The following is a 22,073-nucleotide window of genomic DNA, read 5'->3' as shown; positions in this document are numbered from 1 at the left end:
TAATCCCAACTGTTGCTAAAAAAATGTAAAACACATGTCTTGGTTAAAAAATCTTAACATCAAAGTTAAGTTTCTTGTGTGAGAGCTGATATTTAATGGCTGTAGGATTTCCACATGCACTAATTGTAATTTTGTACGTCTGCAAAAGTTTTATCTGACTATTTTTTAAGAGTATACAGGTTATTTTTTTGGAGACATTGATTTGATTCGATTGACCAGAGCCTTGATCATTTCACTTCCTATATATATATATATATATATATATATATATATATATATATATATATATGGGGGGTGAATATGTTCATATTAATCTGATATAGTTCACATACTGTAAAATGTATCAGTAGAATTATAATGAGATTGTTAATACCTTAAAGTTCTACATAGACTCTCTACGGAGAAGCTCCAACAATTGTTCTGCCTCTCCTGGAGGGTGTTTCAGTTTGGCCACAAGGTGACGCTTTAGCATTAGATCTTATTCCAGAAGAAGAAGAAAGTATGAGGAAAAAACAGCTGTTTTAGACCAAAAAGGGTTACTTTAAAAACATTTGCCTTAAAGAGTTTGGAAAACTCATGTGAGTATATAAAGATGTTCATTTAATCAGCGATGTATGTTTAGATCGATCAAGTGTTAGCATTAGCCGTCCTATGGGAAATCCCATTATAGGTTAGCTTCAAGCTAGCAGACTTTAGCTTTATGTGTTAGATTGATCTTTTTGGATCAATTATTGATCTATTGAGCTGAGATCAATTAATTGATTTTATCAATTTAGCCATAGTTATTTTTAATCAGGTGTTGGCTAAACTAGAAATACAACAAAAATGCCCATGACGTTAGCATGTTTCATTCATTACTTTATTTATTACTCCATTGTGGACAAAGCATTTTTATGAAATCATTTACAATCAAACTGAACAATCACAAGTTAAAAGGATAAAAAATTGACAAACAAATAAATAAATGATATTTTAAAAACTCAGACAAGTACACCCTTATCTATCCAGAAAAAGCTTGGTGTTGGCCAGTTCTTTTGCTTTAGTTTTGTAGGATCTATAGAATCCATACTGAGCATTGGAGATATGGGATGCTGTGATGCCAGGGACATCTTTGCAGCTAGGAGACCCATTCGCACACAGTTTTCTGTGTCTTTTCCTTGGATGACTCCTGCTATCAAGGCACCTGCAAAACTGCAAAAACCAAAAATAAATGATCAGGATTTTAACTTAAGCTCTTTAGCATATTGCAATGGTAGAAAGGAGCGTTAGAAATCTATAAATACTCTAAATGTCATTTATTGACTAACAAAACAAATCCATTATTTAAATGTTCTATTAGAGATTAATGTTTTGTTATTTAAATTTAAGTTAAATTGACTATTATGAAAAATATCATAGAAAACCAATGCTATACTGTAGCAAAGGAAGTGGGGAAAATTAACTTAAAACAGGAAAATCTTTTGCACCTGTCTCCTGCTCCTGACACATTCACTGTCTCCTCTGGGGGCACCATCAGTGCTGGGTAGTGCACTGCACAAAGCTGTCTTTTCTGCAAAAAAATAAAAAGGCAGCAGAAATATTTTCACCATGCTGATGCAGGAGTCATCTCCATAGCTGAGATAAATAACTGCTCACTCTCTTCTGTTTTCTCGGCTGCAGGTTGACTGAGTCTGCATTTTTCTCCCCACACAGCAGCACCCCGTTTGACCCAAGAGTCACCACCAAGCAGTGAAGATGCTCCAGAAGGGGGCGTGAGAGAGACACAGCCACATGCAGGATTTCATCCAGAGAGGTTGGCAGCACTGCAGAAAACCACATCCTCAGCTACCAATACATTATTTATACTCTTCACAAGAACTGATTCTACATCTTTGATTTCCTTTGAATGATCTGTTTACCGTTGGGCGTCGCAATACCCAGAGTTTTATTCATGTTGCACAGCTCGGCCATGTTTGGGGAGGAATATGATAAAGACTTCCATGCGTCTGACAGGAAAGGCTTTGATGCCCTTTCCACATCCGTTGGCTCATACCAAACTGTGACACAGATTATTCAAGCAGTAATAACATCAACCAGAGCCTGTATTTGTGTCCATTCCCAATAGTTTTAATGGCTGCATATCCATACCATTAATGTTGTGCTTCTTGGCAAGAGAACAAACATAGTTGATGGTGGAGACAGGGATGTTTCCATCAAGACACACCAGAGCAGCTGAGGAAAGCTGTTTCTCAAACTGAGACACCTGTATGAAAAGGGTTAAAGCTTATTTTACAAGTTGTCAAATATAGTACGACCTTTATTTTTATTTTTTTACAAAACTTATTGCAAAAAAATGGAGACCTATTGTGAAAACTTTTGTAATTTACAAAATGAAAAAATAAATCATAAGAAACTAAAAAAGATGATTATTTCAAGACAAAATTGCTTATTTTTTGTCTTGCAGGAAAAATAATCTTATCAAGAAAGTTTTCAAAATAATATTAGTTTGAGAAGACGTAAAAGTACAGAAAAGGGTTAGGGCCATTGAGAAAGAAAAATAATGCATGGAAAATGTTGACTTCAATCTCAGAATTTTGCAAAAAAAAATTCAGAGTTTTGAAAATGTAAGTTAGAATTCTTGGTTTAAATTCAGAAATCTGAGTAAAATAGATAGAATTCTTAGATTAAAGTAAGAATTATGAGAAAAAAAGTCAGAATTCTGAGATGAAAGTCAGAATTATGAGGGAAAAAAAAGCAGGAATTCTATGATTAAAGACAGAATTCTAAGATTTAAGTCGGAATTTTCCATGCCCTTTTCCCTCCTTTCTCTACGGCCCTCATCATTTTACATACAAAGTGAGTAAAATTAAAAACAGAAAATTATTGGTGGCACAGTTTTTCTTACCCCATTGGCAGATTTATTTATTTTTTTGAATATTTAAAGAAAATCCGCCAATGGGGCAACAATTTTCGAATGGTATTTAAGAGGCCTGTATTTGCAGTGCAGTCTATGTAGCTTCTTTAGATTGTTAAACACAAGGATGCTGGACAGATTTTTTTTTTAGTTTGGTTTTTTAGTTTGTAGTTTAGTTACATCTTTTTTATTAGTAAAACTTGTTTGCATTGTCAGTCACACCCCATATAGATAATAGTTTCATTTATATTGTTTTATTAAAGAGAAATACAGCCTTTTTTTTCTTAAAAAACTAAAACTGTGTTGGATAAAGCACACACTTCCTTTCTTGTACCAATCTAGCTAAATAAATAAATGAAAAGTGTGCAGATCTGGTAGAACTTACATAGTCCTCTGTGATTTGCCGGTGGATGTCCATATCTCCTAAACCAAAACTCAGCTCTCCACTCTCTGAGATCACAACACAGTAGGTTGCTGTGTTGTGCCCCTTCAGCCTGGCCACACCACTTGTGTTCTTAGTGAAAATACAAAAAGTTCATATTTTGATGTTAATGCTACAAGATTTAAGCCACGCTTAGCAATGTCCACACACCATGTGTTTGCAGTAGTTAAACACTGCATCACTGTTTGCATCCGATCCAGTAGCTGAAATGAACAGGGGTGCCTGGCCTAGTCTGCTCAGAGAGTCTTGAAGAGAGCACAGAAAGAGCGAGGTGCAATAATCAGATATTCTGATGAAAATGTGCGTGTACAGGATTAGATAAAGTAGAAAAAAAGAAACCCAAACCGGCTATGTTTCGTCCCACTCCGCCAAATGACTGACACACACTTCCTGGGTTGGTCTGTCCAAACTGAGAGAGATAAAATGACATTCTCAGAAGTCAGTTAATGTATTTCCTTCTGCAGATCTGCATATGTATGCTTAACATAAAATGAAAACTCACATGGATTTTTTTTGTTTTTCCTTTGGCAATGAAGTCAACATTTATCCCTCCAATAACCACCTGCAACAGAACCTCTTTTTGAGTTTTAGACAGGACTCAAAAATACATTTTCTTCATTCCTACTCACAATATCTGATTTTGTCTTTGTAGAGAGATTTCTACAATGCTGATTTGGATTTTTTGATGAGCTCTGAGCCGTCTTTTTTGATAGTGCACATGCAATCTGACTGCCAACCTTTGCATTGTTACGAATGAGAGCCATGTCTGTCAAAGAGGATATGTTAAGGACATTGGAGTTTAAAACAATTCTAGGAAAAAATCACAAGCTTTGAACACAAACATCACCAACTTGTGACAATCTAAAGTTTAGTAATCTCACAAGTTATTTTTTTCCTATTCACCGGATACATGTACTTCATATTTCCTGTGTGATTTCTAAATAACTCCCATTGATCAAAGGATACTAGCTTGCAGGGACTTTCCTTGAGTCAACTCGTTGACCTTTTGAAGGATAAATGGTGTCACGTCTTTACCTGTCACACATTTGGAACTGGGGAACATTAAAAAGAGAAATGTTTTCCCAACCAAAATAAACTATCATCTCCTGCTTTTGAATGATCTTCATTAGAAGGCTTCTTCTCACCTTGCTTCTGTTACTGCAGCCTGGATGGCTTCCTCTATGTGCTGCCCTGCTGCTGCATGCTCGTCGGGGATGGGCACTGCTATCAGGACACCATTTTGGAGACCCAATGACAGAGAGCTTGCTACAAAACAGATTTAAAAGGCATAAAGAATTCAGTTTACTGACTTAAAAATATAAAATGTCCAGTGTTGCACCAGCCAGGTCTTCATTACATTCAGGACATAAGTGATCAGACATACCGATGAGATCTGCAGCCTCACTCGGGTTGCAGACATGATATGGGGAGGAAAATCCACTCAGTGGAGAGAAGAACGCTGGAAAAGTCTTTGTCATTCCATAGGTGGCGACACAGACACCCTGAGTCTCCTACAGGGAGTTCAATCGAATGTAAAAGGAAATCATAAAGTTAAATTAATATGAAACATATATTTGACCGTATAACTTGTGATTTGCTGATCATTTCTACTTAAAAAAAACCTAAATATTCTTACAAGGAACTCCAGGGTGCGACCAATGTCTAGAATAGATTTGACTCCCGCAGAGACCACTGCTATGGGGGTTCTTCCAAGCTCTGTCAGGTCTGTGCTGATGTCCAAACCTGAGGAAAGGATTGTTTTTGCAATGAAAGTAAAGTTCAGTCTGTTCGTTACCTTAGAATACTCTGCAAATACTGTACTGATATTCTACATTGTTAAGAATCTATCATTAGATTTCTTATTGTTTTAATTTAAACTTTGTTCCATTCAAGTGGAACTTGTTGTGAAAGGCCAAAAAAAAAAATCTATCAGTAACGACTTTATAAAAAAGATGAGACGGCTTACTGTTGTGTCCATCTCGATGAACCCCTCCAATGCCCCCTGTGACAAAAACAGGGATCCCCGCTCTGTGTGCAGCTATCATAGTGGCTGACACAGTCGTTCCTCCTGAAAGACCCTGAAAAAAGATAATGCAAAATGGGACTAAACATGAAACTTCAACTCTTTCGGTTTCAGCTCGAGTGATTCTTTATGCAGTGTGGTGCTGTTAAGTTTAAGGTGCCCAATGTCTTCTAGCCATTGAAGAATGACAGTCGTGTTGTCTTTCAAACAAGTTTGTTCTGAGTTTTATTGGAGGAGACACAACACAAGTTAGTAATAAAACTAGAAAAAACACTTTTGGAAATACACTCAGTGGGTACTTTATTACTCACATCTGTCCAACTGTTCTTTAACGCAAATTTCTGATCAACCAATCACATTTGGGCATGTAGACATGGTCAAGACGATCTGCTGAAGTTCAAACCGGGCATCAAAATGGAGAAGAAAGTTAGATTGAAGTGATTTAAGTTGTTGGTGCCAGACAGGCTGGTCTGAGTATTTCAGAAACTGATGATCTACTGGGATATTTACCCACAACCATCTCTAGGGTTTACAGAGAATGGTCAGAAAAGAGAAAATATCCAGGAAGTGACGATTCTGTGTGCGAAAATGCCTTGTTGATGCCAGGGGTCAGAGGAAAATGGCCAGACTGGTTCAAGCTAATAGAAGGATAGTAACTCAAATAACCACTGGTTACATTTGAGGTCTGCAGAAGAACATCTCTGAACACACAACATGTCTAATCTTGATGTGGATGGACCACAGCAGCATAAGACCACACCGGATACCAGTCTTGCCAGCTAAGAACAGGAAACTGAGGCTACAGTTCACACAGGATGACCAAAACGGTGTAATAGAAGATTTGAAAGACATTGCCTGATCTCTTGAGTCTCTATTTCTACTGAGAAATTCAGATGATAGGGTCAGAATTTGGCATCAACAATATGAACGCACGGATCCATCCTGTCTTGTATTAACGGTTCAAGCTGGTGGTGGTGTAATGGTGTGGGGTTTTTTTTTTTTTTTTTGTGACACCTTGGGCCCCTTAGTACCAACTGAACATGATTACAACACGACAGCCTACAGCCTACCTGAGTATTGTTACTGACCATGTCCATCCCTTTATGATCACAGTGAACCATCTTCTGATGTTACTTCTAGCAGGATAACCTATCATGTCATAAAGCTGGAATAATCTCAGACACGAGTTTCTTGAACATGAGTTCACTGGACTCAAATACCCTCCACAGTCACCAGATCTAAACCCAACAGATCACCTTTGGGATGTGTTGGAATGGGAGATTGGCATCAAAGATGTTCAGCTGACAAATTTGCAGCAACTGCGTGATGCTATCATGTCAATATGGACCAATCTCTCTGAGGAATGTTTCCAATATTTTGTTGAATCTATGTCACCAAGGAATAAGGCAGTTCTGAAGGAAAAAGTGGGTCCAACCCGGTTGTAGCAAGGTGTACCTGATAAAGTAGCTGGTGAGTGTATATTGAGGACATGGGAACTAAGTATAAAAGTCTTACTTTGCTGATGATATAAGGCAGATCTCGTCGTGACACCTTCAGGGCGTTCCTGCATTGAGCGAGATGTTCGAGCTCGTCTGGTGAAAGTCCAACATGAATTTTCCCCTGAATCACACCAACAGTGGCTGGAGTGGCTCCCTCACTCTGCACAATGGCTTCCACTTCCTTTGCAGTGCTGCAAGGACATATCAGTCAACTTCAGTATCATCTCTCTTCTAACAGTAGAACTCATGGAGATGTCACCTCAGATTGTGTGGATAAGGCATTCCATGGGTGATGATGGTGCTTTCAAGTGCAACCACTGGCTTGTTTTCTCCCAACGCCTGGGACACAGATGGGTGAACTCTGAAAAAGAGCTCTGAATGAAGGTACAGAAGACTGCTGTTAGTGTCACTGAGTTGTTCTAATCTCAATCTGGTCAATGTCAATGTTAGAGGTAAGTTAAGATCCGTTTACCCTTGTTGGACAATGTGCTGTGAGAAGATTTAATTCCTCTGCTCAGGATGAGAGTTGAAACCCTTTTTAGCATCTTCATTCTGGTCACGTTTTGTTTGGAACCTTGATAACAATTGAGGTTACATTTAAATGTGCTTTGGAAAAAAAAATCTCATCTTAGAGTACAAATGGTAGAGCTACGTAAAAACATGTTTTTATTTAAGTCTCACTTCAAACGTCCTCTGATCTATTGTAAAAACATTCCCAGTAACCTTTTAATCATGATTGTGTTTTTTAGGGAACATCAAAAAGCCTTTGTTGTTTCCTAAGACATAGTTTCTGCAGAACAGCAGGAGTTAATTAAAAATTCACCTCTGAAATGTGGGCGGAACTGCTGGCAAGGATCAAGCCTGCTCACATTTACTATCATCTTGCAGCCCCTCATAACCTCAACCTAGCATTAGCGGTGAGACAAAAATGGGGAGCAATATGGGAGCCATCCAGTCATACAGTTTTGAGCCAGCTCAGAAGAGGAAAACAAAGATGTACATGGATCTATTTGTCTCCAAGTAGATGCATCAGAATGGAGCAGAGCAGAGAGCTTGTAAGACAAACTCAGAAACACAGTTTAAATCTTAATTTTCTTTAACTATGTCCTCCATCATAAGATAAATGCTGCAAGAAGATGTTAAAAACACCAAAACTCAATTTTCATTAGAGTGGGTGTTTAACAAATACATTGGTCCAAAATGCAGCAGCAAGATTTATTTGTGGGGCAAAAAAGTTTGACCACATAACCCCGATCTTGACCTCTTTGAACTGGTTGCCAGTGCTGTACTTGTTTTTTATCAAAATTCTTGTTTTTTACTTTTAAGCCATTGGCAGGTACGGCACCTCCTTATTTCTCCAGTCTGGTTTTAAAATACTCCTCCGCTCAGTTCTTACGCTTTGCAGACCAGTGTGTACTACTGGTTCCCAGAACCAAATGTCCTGGGGGATCGTGCTTTTACTGTGTTGTCTCATAAAGTCTCCAATCAGTTGCCACTTGCTATTGGAGTGATCACGCTCTTGGAGAGTTTAAAAAAAGAATTGTTCCTCTATTACAGCCTTTTTGCATCAGCCTAGCCTTTTTACTCTATTTTATGTTGGTTTTAATCTCCGTTTCAAATTGTTATACTTGGTTTTATGCTTTTTATGTTTTACTATTGCACAATGCTCTGTGTTCTACAAGTACATGGTAAATCCTGACTGTCAGTGGAGTGAGTCTTTAAAAGTATTGCTCTGTTATTTTTGTAATGCTTCCAGAAGCTTGAATTAAAGACTTCTAAGATTGAACTGCCCTCCCTTGTCCCCCTATACCCCTGTCCCTGCATGGTAGTACAAGGCAAACAAGCCTATTACCGCATCCCTAAAGCTGTGCGAGAAGTCAACTTTGTTGGGTGGTGAACCATTTAGTTTTTGGTGGATCAAATAAACACCAACTGATCCTGTTCCAATGATAGATCTTGTTCTTCCTTCCTAACTTCATTCACTTTCACATTCGCTTCACAAACACACATTTGGATCATAACAATGCCTGAAAATCTATGGAGAAAAATGCAGGTTTTTGGTATTTAAAATATTTATTTCAAGCCTTAATTTAAATTAGCAATCAATGAATGGATGTTGAATGACTTATTTTATTTAAGAATTTAACACACTCAAGATAAATAGATATTAACGTTTTCTCTCATGGTGGATAACAACTGTGAAACAACTTGAGACACCTTCACCTCTTCCTCTCACAGGTCCAGGGTCTTTTTTTGTTGCAGCCCTGATCGATCCTGCTGCTTTAGTTGGTTTGCCACAAAGATGTGCTATTACTGAGAGGAGCGTTCACTCTGTCCGTTCTTGCACACACAGACCCATAACAACAGCCTCAAAAGAAGAGCGGAACGTCTTCATTTCATAACCGTTTGTCCGCCAAAGAGCAAAAGCTTTTAAAAAAAAAAAAAATTGGACCTGGCAGCTACTGTCAGTTTTTTAAAAAACACGTTTTTTTTTTGCAATTGCAAGAAAATCCAAGGATTTTAAATTTTCCCGTGAAAGCCCAACATACTCCCCAATTAATTAGTTCCGGTGGTTTAAAGATGTGGCTCTCTACACCCTGTTCCAACTGCAAAGCACAACTCTCACTCAGCCATTGTGAGGATTATCACTGCTCCAGTTAGCTGGCAAAAATTCCCACCGTTCTCTCCTTTTTTGAGGCCTCCCTCACAAATTGGACCCAAAAATCCAGGGTCTCTCTCTTGTACCTCCTCTACTTTACTGCATTCATTTACTCAGGACCTTGGTTAATATACATATATAATGTACTTGCATTTAAATAAAGAATCTAGTTTCCAAATTACTAGAATTAGTTTATTTAAAGGGCAATATAAAACTGAACAAGGCTTATCTATGAAATGAAACTTAACTACACGAGACATTGTGTGAATTGAAACAAACAATAAACACATGTTGTGAAAAACAGACAAAAATGTAAAAATAAGATACCTTTCTGTGCCATCAGAATAAAAGATCTGGAGCACATTACATTTTGACAGGAAGGTATGTAAGAAAAAGGCTTCTCCACAAAGCAGAAAGTGCTTACCTTCACCGGCGCAACATGAAAGTCTTTGCCGGGAACCCTGGACTTTGACTCAAACACTGATTACACAGTCCACAGTAATCATATGCTGATCTCTGTATTCTAAACGTCTCTGGAATTGTCACACGCACAAGTGTGTGTTTATGCCACCGTTTATTTATTTGAACACTTTTTGTGATATATTTTAGATATGCTAAGGAGAGATTATGGGAATTTTTACCCTCCAAAATAAAAGGCTTCCAGAGTCTAGTTGTATTTTATAATAGCAGACGATTGTGCCCAACGATGTTAGAATTGAACTCTAATGTAGAGCACATTTGAGGCTTTTTATCCATCTGAAGATCAATTTCATGTACAGAGAAATAATTTTCAGCCTCTACATGATTCACAGCTTGAACCGGGTCAAACATGGAGCACACCAGGTGGTTAGTTGTTGTTCTTGAGTAGTTATACATACTATCTGATCCCATCTCATCCTCCAGCTCTGAGCTTTGGAGTAACTCCTCCTCAAACCACTGTGGCTGCTCCATCTGACAAGCCCGAAATGCTTCTATGGCGTCCCGCAGGGCTCTGCCTGAGGGACACTCATGATATTTGTCCTCTGATAGTCCATCGATTTGCTTTATCCGTCCTGGTTCATGTTTTTCTGTGTCCAAGATTCTGAAAAAAACGTCCTCAAAGTCTTTCATCAGCTTGTAGCGTACCGTCACGTTGAAAGGAGACGGAACGTCTTCCTCAGAACAAACATCATCAAAGTAAGCTATGATGTACTTTTTAAATGACATGGACTGGATAAAGTGGGGGAGCATGAGGGCAAAGAATGGAGTGAGCATGTCACCTGTGAGTGAGCAGGCGTCCTCTTTCAGAAATACCTGCTTGCCACCACACATGGCTCTCCATTTGGCTTGTACTCCCTGTGAGCAAAGAATGAGTATCTTATCCGAGGAGTTCTCAAATTGCTCTTTGTGGCTGTCCAACCACTGAATTCTTCCCAGCACTGACAGTCTGGTTGAATCCAGCAGGTCCAGAACTACTTCTGTACCACATTTGGTCATGAGGAAAGCACAAAACTTGAGAACAATGTTTTTGTACAAAGGATGGTCAAGGGAGTAGATGATGAGGACACGTTTCCTCTCTTGAACTGGAAAGACGAGTTGTGGTGGCTCTTCTGCAGCAGATGTGGATGTGTTTGAACGATCTGAGGAATAAAGGACGGTTATATTTTCACTGTAAAAATGCATACTGGAAATTATTTTTCAATTTATAAAAATGCAAACCTTGATGATGAGACTTCAACAGTAAGTACGTGAGGCAAGCAGAAACCACAAGAAGCAGCCCCAAACCCAAGTAAATGATTAATGGAGTTATGTCTGAAAAAGAAACATACATTGTCTTAATAGGTCGAAGCAAACATATTGATTTTATCCTTAATTTGCATGGTATCTGAAAATCTGACCTTTGCAGCGATCAAAGCTTTTCTCTGCTGTCTTACAATGATTTTTGCAGCGCGGAAAAAATGGCTGGATCTTAAAATAAAGTTGATGGAGGTGAGCCGATGAAGCTTCATCTCTACAGGAAATTACTTTATCAAGTGCTGAAATATCAAATTAAACTTCTAACTCACCATTACTAAGGCTTCACACTCTGAAAACCAGAAAGAATCAACTTCAAGTCTCACATTCAGTGATGTTCTGTTTTCCTGTTGGATTTAAAATAACATCTTCTGTAAAACTTTTCACAATAAACCAGGAAGTCCAAGCAAAAAAGGCAATATAAAAAGGCAATAAATTATGGGTAGAAACCTTTGAGGCATTCTTTAAGTATCTAAAACCACTGATCTGGATGGAAACTTGGTATCTGTCAGCATACGGTGCAGATTCAAAAGTCACAACAACAGAGTCCTTTGGCTTCCCACTGGTAAATACAGCAGACATTCTGGGATCCCACAGGCTGCCTAAAACATCAACCGGCACACAAGCACATAAAGCAAAAGATGTTTAAGATCTAAATATTAGAATAATTTATTAATTAAAAAGAACAAAATATAAAATACTAACCATTTTCCTGACAGACCTGGAACTTTTTGATGGTTTCGCTGTCACACCCTGACAGCAAATGAAGACATTTATTAAGTTGGTGAGACTATAAAAGCAAACACAACTTTAGACAAAAAAAATCTTTACAATGAGCAAAATAATAAAATAATAATGTCCTTTAAAAATTAACTACTTATTCTAATAAAAGGAATAGAAAGGCAAAACAAATGTCTTTTTTTGTCATTAGAACGACAATGTGATGGGCTCTTACCTGGAATGCTGATTTGCTTTTTGATCCTGTTGTTTCCATACTCAGGTTCTGGCAGATTGAAAACCGTCATGGTGTAGACATGGTTAGGCTCTGCCACAGCATTCATGGAAAAGCTCCACTTATAGTAAACAAATAAAACAAAACAAGCTCTATTCATGAACTGTTGATATTCGGCAACATTTGCATACATTTGTTTAGCAGTTGCTTCACAAACGGCCAACAGTGAATTTAGAACTAGAAGTACAGACTGGTTAAGCACTATTCACTCTGATGTTAACCACTATGGGTGCTGAGGGTTTTTGGGTTTTGGGTATAATCATTCTTTGATAAATACAATCTGCGCTAATTGTCTTTTTTTAATGCGAATATTTAGATTTTTACTGCATTAGCAAATGAAGATGATTTACTTATTACTTTTTGTATTATCATAATTCTTTGAATACAGTCTGCACAGTCTTTTTTTTCAATGAGAATATTAGATTATTGTTACTGATTAATATAAATGATTTGTCATGGATGCTTTGAAATGTGATTACATCAATGATTCTAATAATCCTTGATAGCCTGAATCTATTAATATTTGATATTAAGTCCTGAACCAGATATTGATAATTCATGTAGAAAGTGGTATGGTCGAGTCGGGGTGGGATTATATAAGTTCACTTCCTTCCACTCCCTTTCAAGTGATCTATTTGTGATTCCTTAAGTGATATGTTATTTCATTTATTATGACCTATTGTTTGAAATAAACCATCCATCCATCTTCTTCCCTTTCGGGGTCGCGGGGGTGCCGGAGCCTAACCCGGCTACTGAAGGGCGAAGGTGGGGTACACCCTGGACAGGTCGCCAGTCTGTCGCAGACGGCCACAATCACACACTCAATCACACACACATTCATACCTAGGGGCAATTTAGAGTCACCAATTAACCTATGAAGCATGTTTTTGGATGGTGGGAGGAAGCCGGAGACCCCAGTGAAAACCCACGCATGCATAGGGAGAACATGCAAACTCCACACAGAAAGGTCCCAGCCTGGAGTCGAACCGGGGCCTTCTCGCTGTGAGGCAAGAGCACTAACCACTGCGCCACCGTGCAGCCCTTCAAATAAACCATTTCATTAATTCATTAATTCATTCATTTTTTGACCAAAATGCAGTGGGGGAGGGTGAATTTCCAAGCAATTTTATATAAGTAAAACAGACAAAATTTCTGCTTTGAGCAGGTGTTTCCTTCAATTCCTTTTTTCATCCTTAAAGTTTTAAAGAAGCACTGACACCGCACGCCCCTCTCCTCCCCCAAACCCATCTTAGACAGCAGCAGCGACAGGAAGGGGGGGCACTGCACTGCAGAGTTTTTGATTACATCAAACTTTTGAGTTATTTTATTTTCGTTTTTAAAAAAATACTTTTTATTTTTTTTACATGAAATAAGTGGTACATCAACTAAAATATAAAAAAAAGAAAGAAAAACAAATATAGTATATAATCATTGAGATTTGGCACCCCCTCCAGCAGATGGTGGCTTAGGCAGCCGCCTAGGTCACCAATACCCAGGACCGGCCTTGGCTTTCATAGTACATATGACTCAAATCAAACTAATTTTGACACTAAATTTCCCCCAGAAAGATGGATAAAAGCCACTTCATGCCATGTCAACAGCCCCAGTTCCATAAATGAGTTTAAAAAGTTTAAAAATAAAAAAATGATGGCTCTTCATAATAATCAAGACTGAAAGTGTGAGGATTCTGTGCTTGGATTTTTGGTTTTGGTCATGTTCTGCTTTCCCCGTCAGTCTGACCTAGTTAAGGTTCATCATCCACCACAGCTGTCTTCATTTAGTTAACCCCCCTCAGTCTATTTAAGAGTCTGGTTTCCAGTTTTTCACTGTCAGCTCTTCAGGCCTGACACTTTCTTTTGGTTGTTTCCATTGTCTTGTTATATTTCAGATTATTTATAAAATGTTGTAGTTTCTGTCACCAAGTCTGGTCTCCTGTTTTTTGGGTTGTAAACAGTTCCTCTCAACAAAGATACATGTGTTTCAAAAGAACTACACACCTCAGGAGGTAAGATTAAAAAAAGGGAATTATTTGAAAAAAAAAAGCCAGTTTGGGCTGGTAATTTATATATAAAAAAATAAATAAATAAAAAGTTGAGGGCAGAAAACATGGTCACCCACAGCTACATTGTTCCACAAATTTGCTCAGTGCTGTACAGACAATTGCGAGATTCTTAATTTTGATATTTGTTAAAAGGCAAGAGCAGTCCTTTTAGGCTAGATTAAAAAGCACCTCTTCACTCACATACACAGGAAGACATAGAAGGATGTGCTGAATGAAAGATAAGCATGCAAAATGATCAACAAACTGATTAAAAGTTTTTTAAAAAATGGTACAAGTTAACAAAAATGTGTCTAACCTTCATTTTTAAAAAATGGTACAAGTTAACAAAAATGTGTCTAACCTTCATATTATCTGACCCCAGTATTGTTTGAAATGTGTAAGCATACTGCACACACACACTTTCAGTCGTCATTTCATCCACAATCCTTATCCTTGTTCCAGTAATGAAAGAAGTGGAGGCTGTTTAAAAAAAAAAAAAAAAATGAGTTGAATTTCTCAAAACTTTTCAGACCCGGATTCATTTTAATTTGTTGACAACAGCTCATCAAACTATAAATCTAACGTTAAAACACAACCAAACGATTTTTAGGATCACCTACCATCTGGTTGCATGGTCCAACCAACGGTCACAACAAGAAAACTCAAATGTTCTCTGAACTTTGTAGTCACCAATGGGCCATTTGGGGAACAATTTCTGGGAACAGTATAATTTGTATCCAAACAGCCATCTAGTATTAAGGGAGATTCACATTAACATGCATTATACAGTTTTAACATGAAAACAACTAACTTTTCAATTGATAATCTGAATGTTATAATGTGTTGTAGATCTTATAGAAGTTTAAGTAGACACTTACAATTAGCTCTAGTGGTGCAGTTGTAAAGACCCTGTTAAAACACAACATAAACATCTGACTTATTTTAACAACATTTGCTCATTTGCCCATAGAAACCCAGTTCCTACCTTATTGCTGCAGTCCAGTATCTTCAGAGAAGCTTCAGCAGCCACACAAAAGCATAAAAGCAACAAACTGGTCATCATGGTGGAAATCCAGTGGAAAAGAAAACAACAAAAAGATATAAAAAATATAAAAAAATAAACTCAAATTGGGGAAACCGTGCAGCTCTTTGAATGAAAGCAAAACTTCTATGATTTCAGGCAGTTTTTCTCTCTTTATTTTTTATCAGGCTCTGACATCTAAGAACACAGGAAGGATGTTGTTACTTTCACTCTGACAAACACTGACTAGGCAAATGATGAAGGTAACAATAATCTATATGTATGTGTGTGTTTGTGATCCTGTTCTGTTTTACTTTCCTATTATTTGTTTCCACTTTTGTACGTTTTAAGACAAGTAAAAACTCAAACACAATTTCTGCAATCTTGTTATTCAAAAAAAGTTCAGCTTGTTAAGGACATTGCTGCTTGTACGTTTGGTGTTCATAAACATTACAGTTTTTTTTAAATTTAACGCAATTTATGGGATTTTTCAAGCCATGTTAAATCAATGGGAAGTTTCTAAAATGTTTTGTGCACTTTTACAACTTATGTAATATTGGTATCATACTGTTCAGGACATTGGCTTGTAATTTTAGTATTCATATCTTTTGCGCATTTTAACATTTTATGAAGTTTTTGCGATTTTTTTTAAAGAAATTCTTCAAATTCTTTGTGCACTTTTAAAACCTTCGCAAAATTGATAACAAATAATTCAGCACGCTCAGGAGATTCTAACTTGTAATTGTGGTATTCATACCTGTTATGCATTTTAAAATTTGTCATTTTTATCATTTTTTTTAAGAAATTCTTTAACTTTTTTTATGTACTTTTAAAACCTATGCAATATAGGTTTCAAAGCGTTCAGCACATTCTGGAGAGTCATGCTTGTACTTCTGGTATTCATACCTTTAAGGTGTTTTAAAATTTTTGTGAATTCTTTCAAGAAATTCCTCAAACTCTTTGTGTACACTCTGCAAATTGCGCTAGTTTGGTATGAAAACATTCAGCATATTCAGGTAATTCATTCGGCACTTTTCTTATTCTTACCATTTACACTTTTTCGAATTTTTATGCAATTTTTGCGATTTTTTATTGTTTATTTTAAGAAATTTGTACAATTCTTTGTGCACTATGAAAACCTGTGCAAAATTGGCATCAAAATGTTCAGCACACTCATAACATTATTCAGCAATTAAAGTAAATTTCTTCAAAAAGCATTCACACTAGCATTATTGCAGGTAATGGAACCTTTCTAGTGTTAACTAGTGTGTGATTACTGAGGCAGTTCCATAACTATTTTTTTAAGAAAAGTTCTTCACTAAAAAGGCAACAAGTTAATTCTACAATAATGAAAGGTCCTTTTTTATAATGAATAAATCAACGGATGAAACATAAATATTTTAAATCAAACTAAACCACTTCAATTTTGGCAAATTTAAGTAATTTTTTCTCCCAAATAATTTAATAATAAATATCTTCACAACGTCAACATTGCATTTTCACTGAAGTTATTGTGAAATACCAGAAGAATCTCATCCACCACACTCACCATCTGCTTAGTTACCAGGAAAGGCGCAATGGGACAGAAATAAAGGCACGGCTGAGGGTTAATCTCTGTCTCATTGTCTCAGTGTTACCGCGTGTTTGACTGAACACTGTGCTAAACTATATCAGTGCCACACACAAGTGATCTGACCAGAATAGACTGTACATGTCTCCATTCTGCCTGATGGACAGGTCATGGTAATTAGGATTCAGAAGCCAGGGTGGCATTTTCTTCAAAACAAACACACTCCTCTAAAAACCCTGCTGTCTTTTTTAATGTGAAATTTTGTTTGGAATGAAAATAACTCATTTTTGTTTCTTTACTGACTTCCAATGTAGGATTTTGCATGAAATACAGATATTTTTATAAATCAGTTTAAAGGTTTGAATAAAATAAAAATGTATTAAGGGTTTATATTGAGTTGTTATTTAACTCTTACACTAATGATGAAATAAAGGTGAGGCTGTTTTTTAAATGCACCAACTGGAAGTGCCATAAAACTTATTTGTCATGAAGCTCTATAAATAGCAGTACATCTACTTCCTGTGAGTTTTGCATATTTTGCATGTCAATTCTAAGATTTCTTCTATCTAAAGGGGTAAAAAACAACAACCTGTGACTGAAATGTGGCTCAAAAGCAGCTGGACTTTGATGTCGCCCTCTGCCAGAAGCACATTGGACACAAACTTAAAAAGCACACATGCTCCAAGCTGATGGCATCTGAAGAGGGCTGCTCAGCTGACAGTTAGGTGAGGGGTCTGTGAGGTGTGCCCTTGTGCAATCCAATCGCATGAAATAAATGGGTCACGCGTAGAGGGCGAATCAAAAAGGCATTGTGCATTATGATGCAGCGACTGTCAGGTGGACGAGAGGTCTATTTTAACGAGCCAATCGCATGATCCTCTGAGCGCGTAGACCTGCTAGTAATAACCTCAAAACTGAATTTGTTTTATCATCTGCTGATCTCCTGCCTTGTCTGATTTCTTCTCATCTTTAAGGTAAGTTTACACAAGATTTCTCCTGATATTTACCAGAAAAAACAAACGTCAAAGAGATTTATTTGAGTGTTTGACTCCTTAATTTGACTTTGAGGAGAGGAGGGAGCTTCTGTGACAGCACAAGGACTGAGTTGTTAGAAATGAAAACTGGACAGAGACACGCACTGGCATTTATGCCGGCGGAGTCGCAGCCAAGTCGCCAAGGTCTTAAACAAACTTTAACATAGCAAGCTGGCCTCAAGCTTCCTAATTATCTCATGATCCCTTCACAGAGGGAATTGTAATTTGAAGCCTTCAGTTCCCAAACGACTTACGGCACCTAATGTGACAAATTGTAGAGGTTTTCTTTGGGAATATTCAACTAAAGAGAAAAAAATGGTGCCAACTTTTTCAAATATTAGTTCTTTATAATGTTCACCTTGACTTTTCTTAGTCATTTTGACCTTAATTGTCTCAAATCTATTTTTTTGTAAACATCCATCAAATGTTGAGGTTCCAACCCCTTTAAAGGTAGAAAACACAATTTAGAAAGAAAAAAAATGCTGCTTTTCTTCAAATGCCAAACATTTGTGCTTTCACTGACATTATCAAGGCCACTGTCGTGCTTGGCACACTCAGAAGAATGGGGGCAATGCAGTCCAATATAGCAGGGCAGCGAGCTGCACTCCAGGCCTTTCAGCGACGGAGCAAGAACTCAGTCCTGGAAAAGAACAGAAAGCATTCGAAAGCCCCAGTGGACGCTTGAAAGGAATTATTTCATTGAAATAAAAAATACTGACATGAACAGTGAGGCTTTGAAAAAACTGAATTATTAATATCCTAGAAAATCTCATATAAGAGTATGGTGTGTTTATATCTGCTTTGTAAGTAAATTAAGCACATTGTGATAAATAACTCTTAACATTAAAAAACACAAGAGTTTTAGAAAAATAGTTAGAGATTATTTGAAAATGTGCAATAATTGAGTACTTAGTATCAACCAATAATATTTTATCTCTTCTCCTAAGGAGCCATAAGCTGCTGTCATGTCTGAGGGGTGAGTGGTGATTTTATGACCTTTTCACACTGAGAGAATAAAGAACTCAAAAATAATCTGTCTCATGATCAATTGTATTTAAAGTAGCTTTAAGAGATTTGAACAAACTTTTTTCATGCTAGGTTTCTAATAATTAAGCTACATAAACAGGAATAAACATAAATCTTTTGAATTTCTTTCACATATTTTCGCATGATGAAGACCGGTGAGTGAAAATGACACAAAATGTTATACTTTTTTAAAGTCAGGAGAAATATACAATTATAATTGCTATTATCCATAAATGGAACTTTTTTTTTTTTTTATAGAGAAAGCCAAAATACTCAGCAACACGCCGACTGCTCCTAAAGGTAAATTATTTTGCATTTTCTAACATATTTATGTTTTCTACAAGCCTGTTTTGGCACATTTTTTTAGTAAACCTTTACTTTGTTTCAGTCTAAGTTGCTAAAGAAAGCAGCTTCTATGCTGGTGGCTGAAATTGAAGAGAAAAAACTTGAGAAACAAAGAGTTGTGAGTGAATCCTATCCTCCACTGAAGCTCTCAGGCCTGTCAGTCCAGCAGCTTCAGGTACTGAAAAGGCAAGTCGGATCACTCATTTGTCATTTAAAGACTACTATAAATGCATCCTCTTTTAAATTGTAGGACCTCTGCAAAGACCTCCATCAAAAGATTGATGTTGTGGATGAGACGCGCTACGATATGGAAGTAAAAGTGGCCAAAAATGAGAACGAGGTATGCAATGAATTCAGAGAATCTAAATACTTATTTTCTCTAATTTATTATCATATTAACTTGTCTTTGCATGAGACATTGATGTTTGACTGACTTGTTTGTAAAAATCTACACCAAAAATAATTTTTTTTATGTAAAAAGAAAAAAAACTACTAAAATAAAACAGTGTATTTAGGATAAGATGTGTACAGAATCATAACATCTCACCTGTTAAGTCAAATTGTTCTAAATTAAGTTAAATAACTTTTGTAGAGATTAGAAAAAAATAGTTTTGCAATGCATTGAGGGGATGCTGCAAAATAACTTGCTGCAGAGGACACTTGGATTTTTCTGTAACTGAGTTGTTTGTCGGACAGATCGAGTCCTTGAGGCAGAAGATCGTTAATCTGAAAGGCATCAAGAGGCCCAGTTTGAAGAGGGTGAAGAAAACGACAGATGACGTGCTGGGCGCGTACACCGATGCCTCCAAACTCATGAAGGCTGACTTCAAGGCCAACCTCAAGACTGTGAAGAAAGATGATGAAAAGGTCAAGAACAAAAAAAAACACAAAAAATGAAATGTTAGATTTGTTCTAAACTTTTTTTTCCTGATTATTTTAGAGGGAAGAAGTGACGGACTGGCGCAAGAATGTGGAGGCTATGTCTGGCATGGAGGGCAGGAAGAAGCTGTTCAATGCAGGACAATAAGAAGAAGTCCATCTTCCAAACCGAAAGTTTGCAAAGCAAGAGCCCACATTGTTTTTCATTCATTTATGCCCTTGTTCAACCATCACAGACATTACAATAAGTTCAAAAAGGCTTTTGCTTCTGATAAAATTAAACTAGCTCTATAATTGTCTCAAGATTGAATGTATGAATATGTATGCAATGTATATAGTAATGTATTATGTACAAAAAGAGTGTTATATCCCTGCATTGAAGCGTAGTCATGGCTTCTGTCATGGGCTTCAGAACATTGGAGTGCAGTACTGCTGTTGCACAGATGATGGCGCTTTTTCACAATCTATAAATGTGATGCAGAATAAAGTCTCATAATTGATCCCTGAAGTTGAAAACAATTTGTTTGAATAAAGTTGGTTTGAAATAATAGCCAAAAAAGAAGAAAATCTAAATCTTAATAATATTTCAGCAAGAGGAAGTCTCACAATTATCATGATTTATGGGATAGTCTCTCCAAATTAATAGCACCCATTAATCAATGTAAAAATATTAAATATTTTATGGTGTGGGCTTTTCATGTGGGGATGGAGGGGGGGAATGATCTTTATTACTCCTTTTTTTATCCTATTTAAGATGACATCAAATGGGTGTTGAAAAGATAACCCCTCCAACTATCTGCAGCACTCAACCATCAGAAGAGCTAATTTGATGAGTCAGTCCTGGCATGTGACCGTTCTAAAGTTAAGATACTTTCATACTAAATTCTTTATCTCATTAGAAAAACCCATCCATCTTCTAAATCCACTTATTCCCTTTAGGGGTCATGGTGTTGCTGGAGCCTATCCCAGCCAATTTAAAGTGAATGCTTGTCGGGTCAGACTAATTTAATTTTTACTTCTAGAGTCATGTATCGTGTATCTTATCACTAATGCACAGTGTTTACATAATTTTAGTAGTTAAAATATTACTTTGTTGGAAATAATGGAGCTGATTGTCTTTAGAGCAGGGGTCTCAAACTCGCGGCCCGCGGGCCATCTGCGGCCCGCAGGATGATGATTTGCGGCCCGCATCTTCATACGAAAGATTACTGTTAGTGCGGCCCGCAAGTCTGATATGAATGACAGTTGTTGTGTGCAGAGCTGAATGAACCAATCATGGTGAGGTATATGACTCTGGAGGCGGGACATCAGCGGGCTGTCCAGTACCTCGCTTACTCATTCATTCCTCCAGTCAGCTGGGCGGAGGAGGGGCCATGAAACACCAAACGCGATTTGCGTGACAAATTCGCGCGGGGAATTTGCTGCTCGCGGCTCGTCAAAAAATGTGTTTCTGTCGCTGCGCCGCGTGTCGAAGGGGCTACCAGCTCTGTCTGTGGATGTCTCTCTCAGAATGAATGAGAGACAGATATGATGTCGAGGAATACGTTTTTGACGTGCTGGCTGTTCCTGTTTAATCAGAGCTCCACGAGGTCCGAGCCGTAAACCTGTAGCCCGATCCGCTGCACCTGCCTGTCAAACATGTCATCCTGAGCTTGGCTCGCACCTGCGTGCGCGTCTGTGAATTTTAAGGTTCATATACCGACTGTGTCGGCGCGCATTCCAGTCCATGTAAACACGATAGAAGTCCGATATTCTGCTACACGCGTTTGAACCAACCCCCAACACTGGCAGGCGGAACGTGAAGCCAACCCGGAAGTAACAAAACGTTGCAGTACCGGCACTGACCAGAGAGGCTG

The 22,073-nt window shown here is 37.5% G+C and overlaps 3 protein-coding genes across 4 annotated transcripts; 1 reads left to right on the top strand and 2 right to left on the bottom strand.

Moving 5' to 3' along the window:
- Window positions 1-715: 715 nt before the first annotated feature.
- Window positions 716-9,974, bottom strand: zgc:136858 (uncharacterized protein LOC678543 homolog). Its single transcript, XM_024281812.2, has 19 exons — window positions 9,941-9,974; window positions 7,330-7,431; window positions 7,117-7,231; window positions 6,874-7,048; window positions 5,302-5,413; window positions 4,972-5,078; window positions 4,720-4,846; window positions 4,481-4,601; window positions 4,302-4,387; window positions 3,965-4,101; window positions 3,838-3,897; window positions 3,681-3,744; window positions 3,486-3,580; window positions 3,279-3,407; window positions 2,128-2,242; window positions 1,899-2,036; window positions 1,636-1,802; window positions 1,467-1,549; window positions 716-1,191 (listed from the first exon to the last, which is right to left on the bottom strand). The coding sequence occupies exons 2-19, from the start codon at window positions 7,406-7,408 to the stop codon at window positions 981-983; spliced, it is 2,121 nt and encodes a 706-aa protein (XP_024137580.1). The 5' UTR covers window positions 7,409-7,431; window positions 9,941-9,974; the 3' UTR covers window positions 716-980.
- LOC112152317 (interleukin-17 receptor A) lies at window positions 8,999-19,593 on the bottom strand. Of its 2 annotated transcripts, XM_024281814.2 has the most exons (12): window positions 18,491-19,593; window positions 15,328-15,394; window positions 15,221-15,251; window positions 14,963-15,091; window positions 14,704-14,822; window positions 12,245-12,362; window positions 11,995-12,042; window positions 11,740-11,891; window positions 11,562-11,636; window positions 11,394-11,463; window positions 11,215-11,307; window positions 8,999-11,135 (listed from the first exon to the last, which is right to left on the bottom strand). In XM_024281814.2, exons 4-12 carry the CDS (start codon window positions 14,973-14,975, stop codon window positions 10,195-10,197), a joined length of 1,629 nt encoding a protein of 542 aa, XP_024137582.1. In that variant the 5' UTR covers window positions 14,976-15,091; window positions 15,221-15,251; window positions 15,328-15,394; window positions 18,491-19,593; the 3' UTR covers window positions 8,999-10,194. The 2 variants fall into 2 exon arrangements, with proteins under 2 accessions (XP_024137582.1, XP_024137581.1); XM_024281813.2 differs by lacking the exon at window positions 18,491-19,593 and having other exon boundaries at window positions 15,328-15,851.
- LOC112152320 (troponin I, slow skeletal muscle) lies at window positions 17,798-20,779 on the top strand. The gene is made up of 8 exons (XM_024281817.2): window positions 17,798-17,907; window positions 18,915-18,943; window positions 19,145-19,148; window positions 19,252-19,293; window positions 19,382-19,513; window positions 19,589-19,678; window positions 20,035-20,205; window positions 20,279-20,779. Exons 2-8 carry the CDS (start codon window positions 18,933-18,935, stop codon window positions 20,363-20,365), a joined length of 537 nt encoding a protein of 178 aa, XP_024137585.1. The 5' UTR covers window positions 17,798-17,907; window positions 18,915-18,932; the 3' UTR covers window positions 20,366-20,779.
- Window positions 20,780-22,073: the final 1,294 nt, after the last annotated feature.

The sequence above is a fragment of the Oryzias melastigma genome, linkage group LG6, assembly GCF_002922805.2.
Source record: "Oryzias melastigma strain HK-1 linkage group LG6, ASM292280v2, whole genome shotgun sequence".
Classification (NCBI taxonomy): domain Eukaryota; kingdom Metazoa; phylum Chordata; class Actinopteri; order Beloniformes; family Adrianichthyidae; genus Oryzias; species Oryzias melastigma.
The sequence above is the reverse complement of the archived record's forward strand: the minus strand, read 5'-3'. Positions and strand labels throughout refer to the sequence as shown.

Bases quoted from the DNA above. Each gene is read 5' to 3' on its own strand.
- zgc:136858 (XM_024281812.2), bottom strand. From the start codon at position 7,408: ATGAAGATGCTAAAAAGGGTTTCAACTCTCATCCTGAGCAGAGGAATT. The intron at 4,388-4,480 runs GTGAGAAGAAGC...AATGTTCCCCAG, and splicing joins GCTGCAGTAACAGAAGCAAG to TTCCAAATGTGTGACAGGTA. The intron at 3,581-3,680 runs GTTTGGGTTTCT...GCTCTCTTCAAG, and splicing joins AGTGGGACGAAACATAGCCG to ACTCTCTGAGCAGACTAGGC.
- LOC112152317 (XM_024281813.2), bottom strand. From the start codon at position 15,405: ATGATGACCAGTTTGTTGCTTTTATGCTTTTGTGTGGCTGCTGAAGCT. The intron at 11,637-11,739 runs GTTTCTACCCAT...TAAATCCAACAG, and splicing joins ACTTAAAGAATGCCTCAAAG to GAAAACAGAACATCACTGAA. The intron at 11,308-11,393 runs GTCAGATTTTCA...TTTCTTTTTCAG, and splicing joins AAGCTTTGATCGCTGCAAAG to ACATAACTCCATTAATCATT.
- LOC112152320 (XM_024281817.2), top strand. The intron at 19,294-19,381 runs GTAAATTATTTT...ACTTTGTTTCAG, and splicing joins CACGCCGACTGCTCCTAAAG to TCTAAGTTGCTAAAGAAAGC. The intron at 19,514-19,588 runs GTACTGAAAAGG...TTTAAATTGTAG, and splicing joins TGTCAGTCCAGCAGCTTCAG to GACCTCTGCAAAGACCTCCA.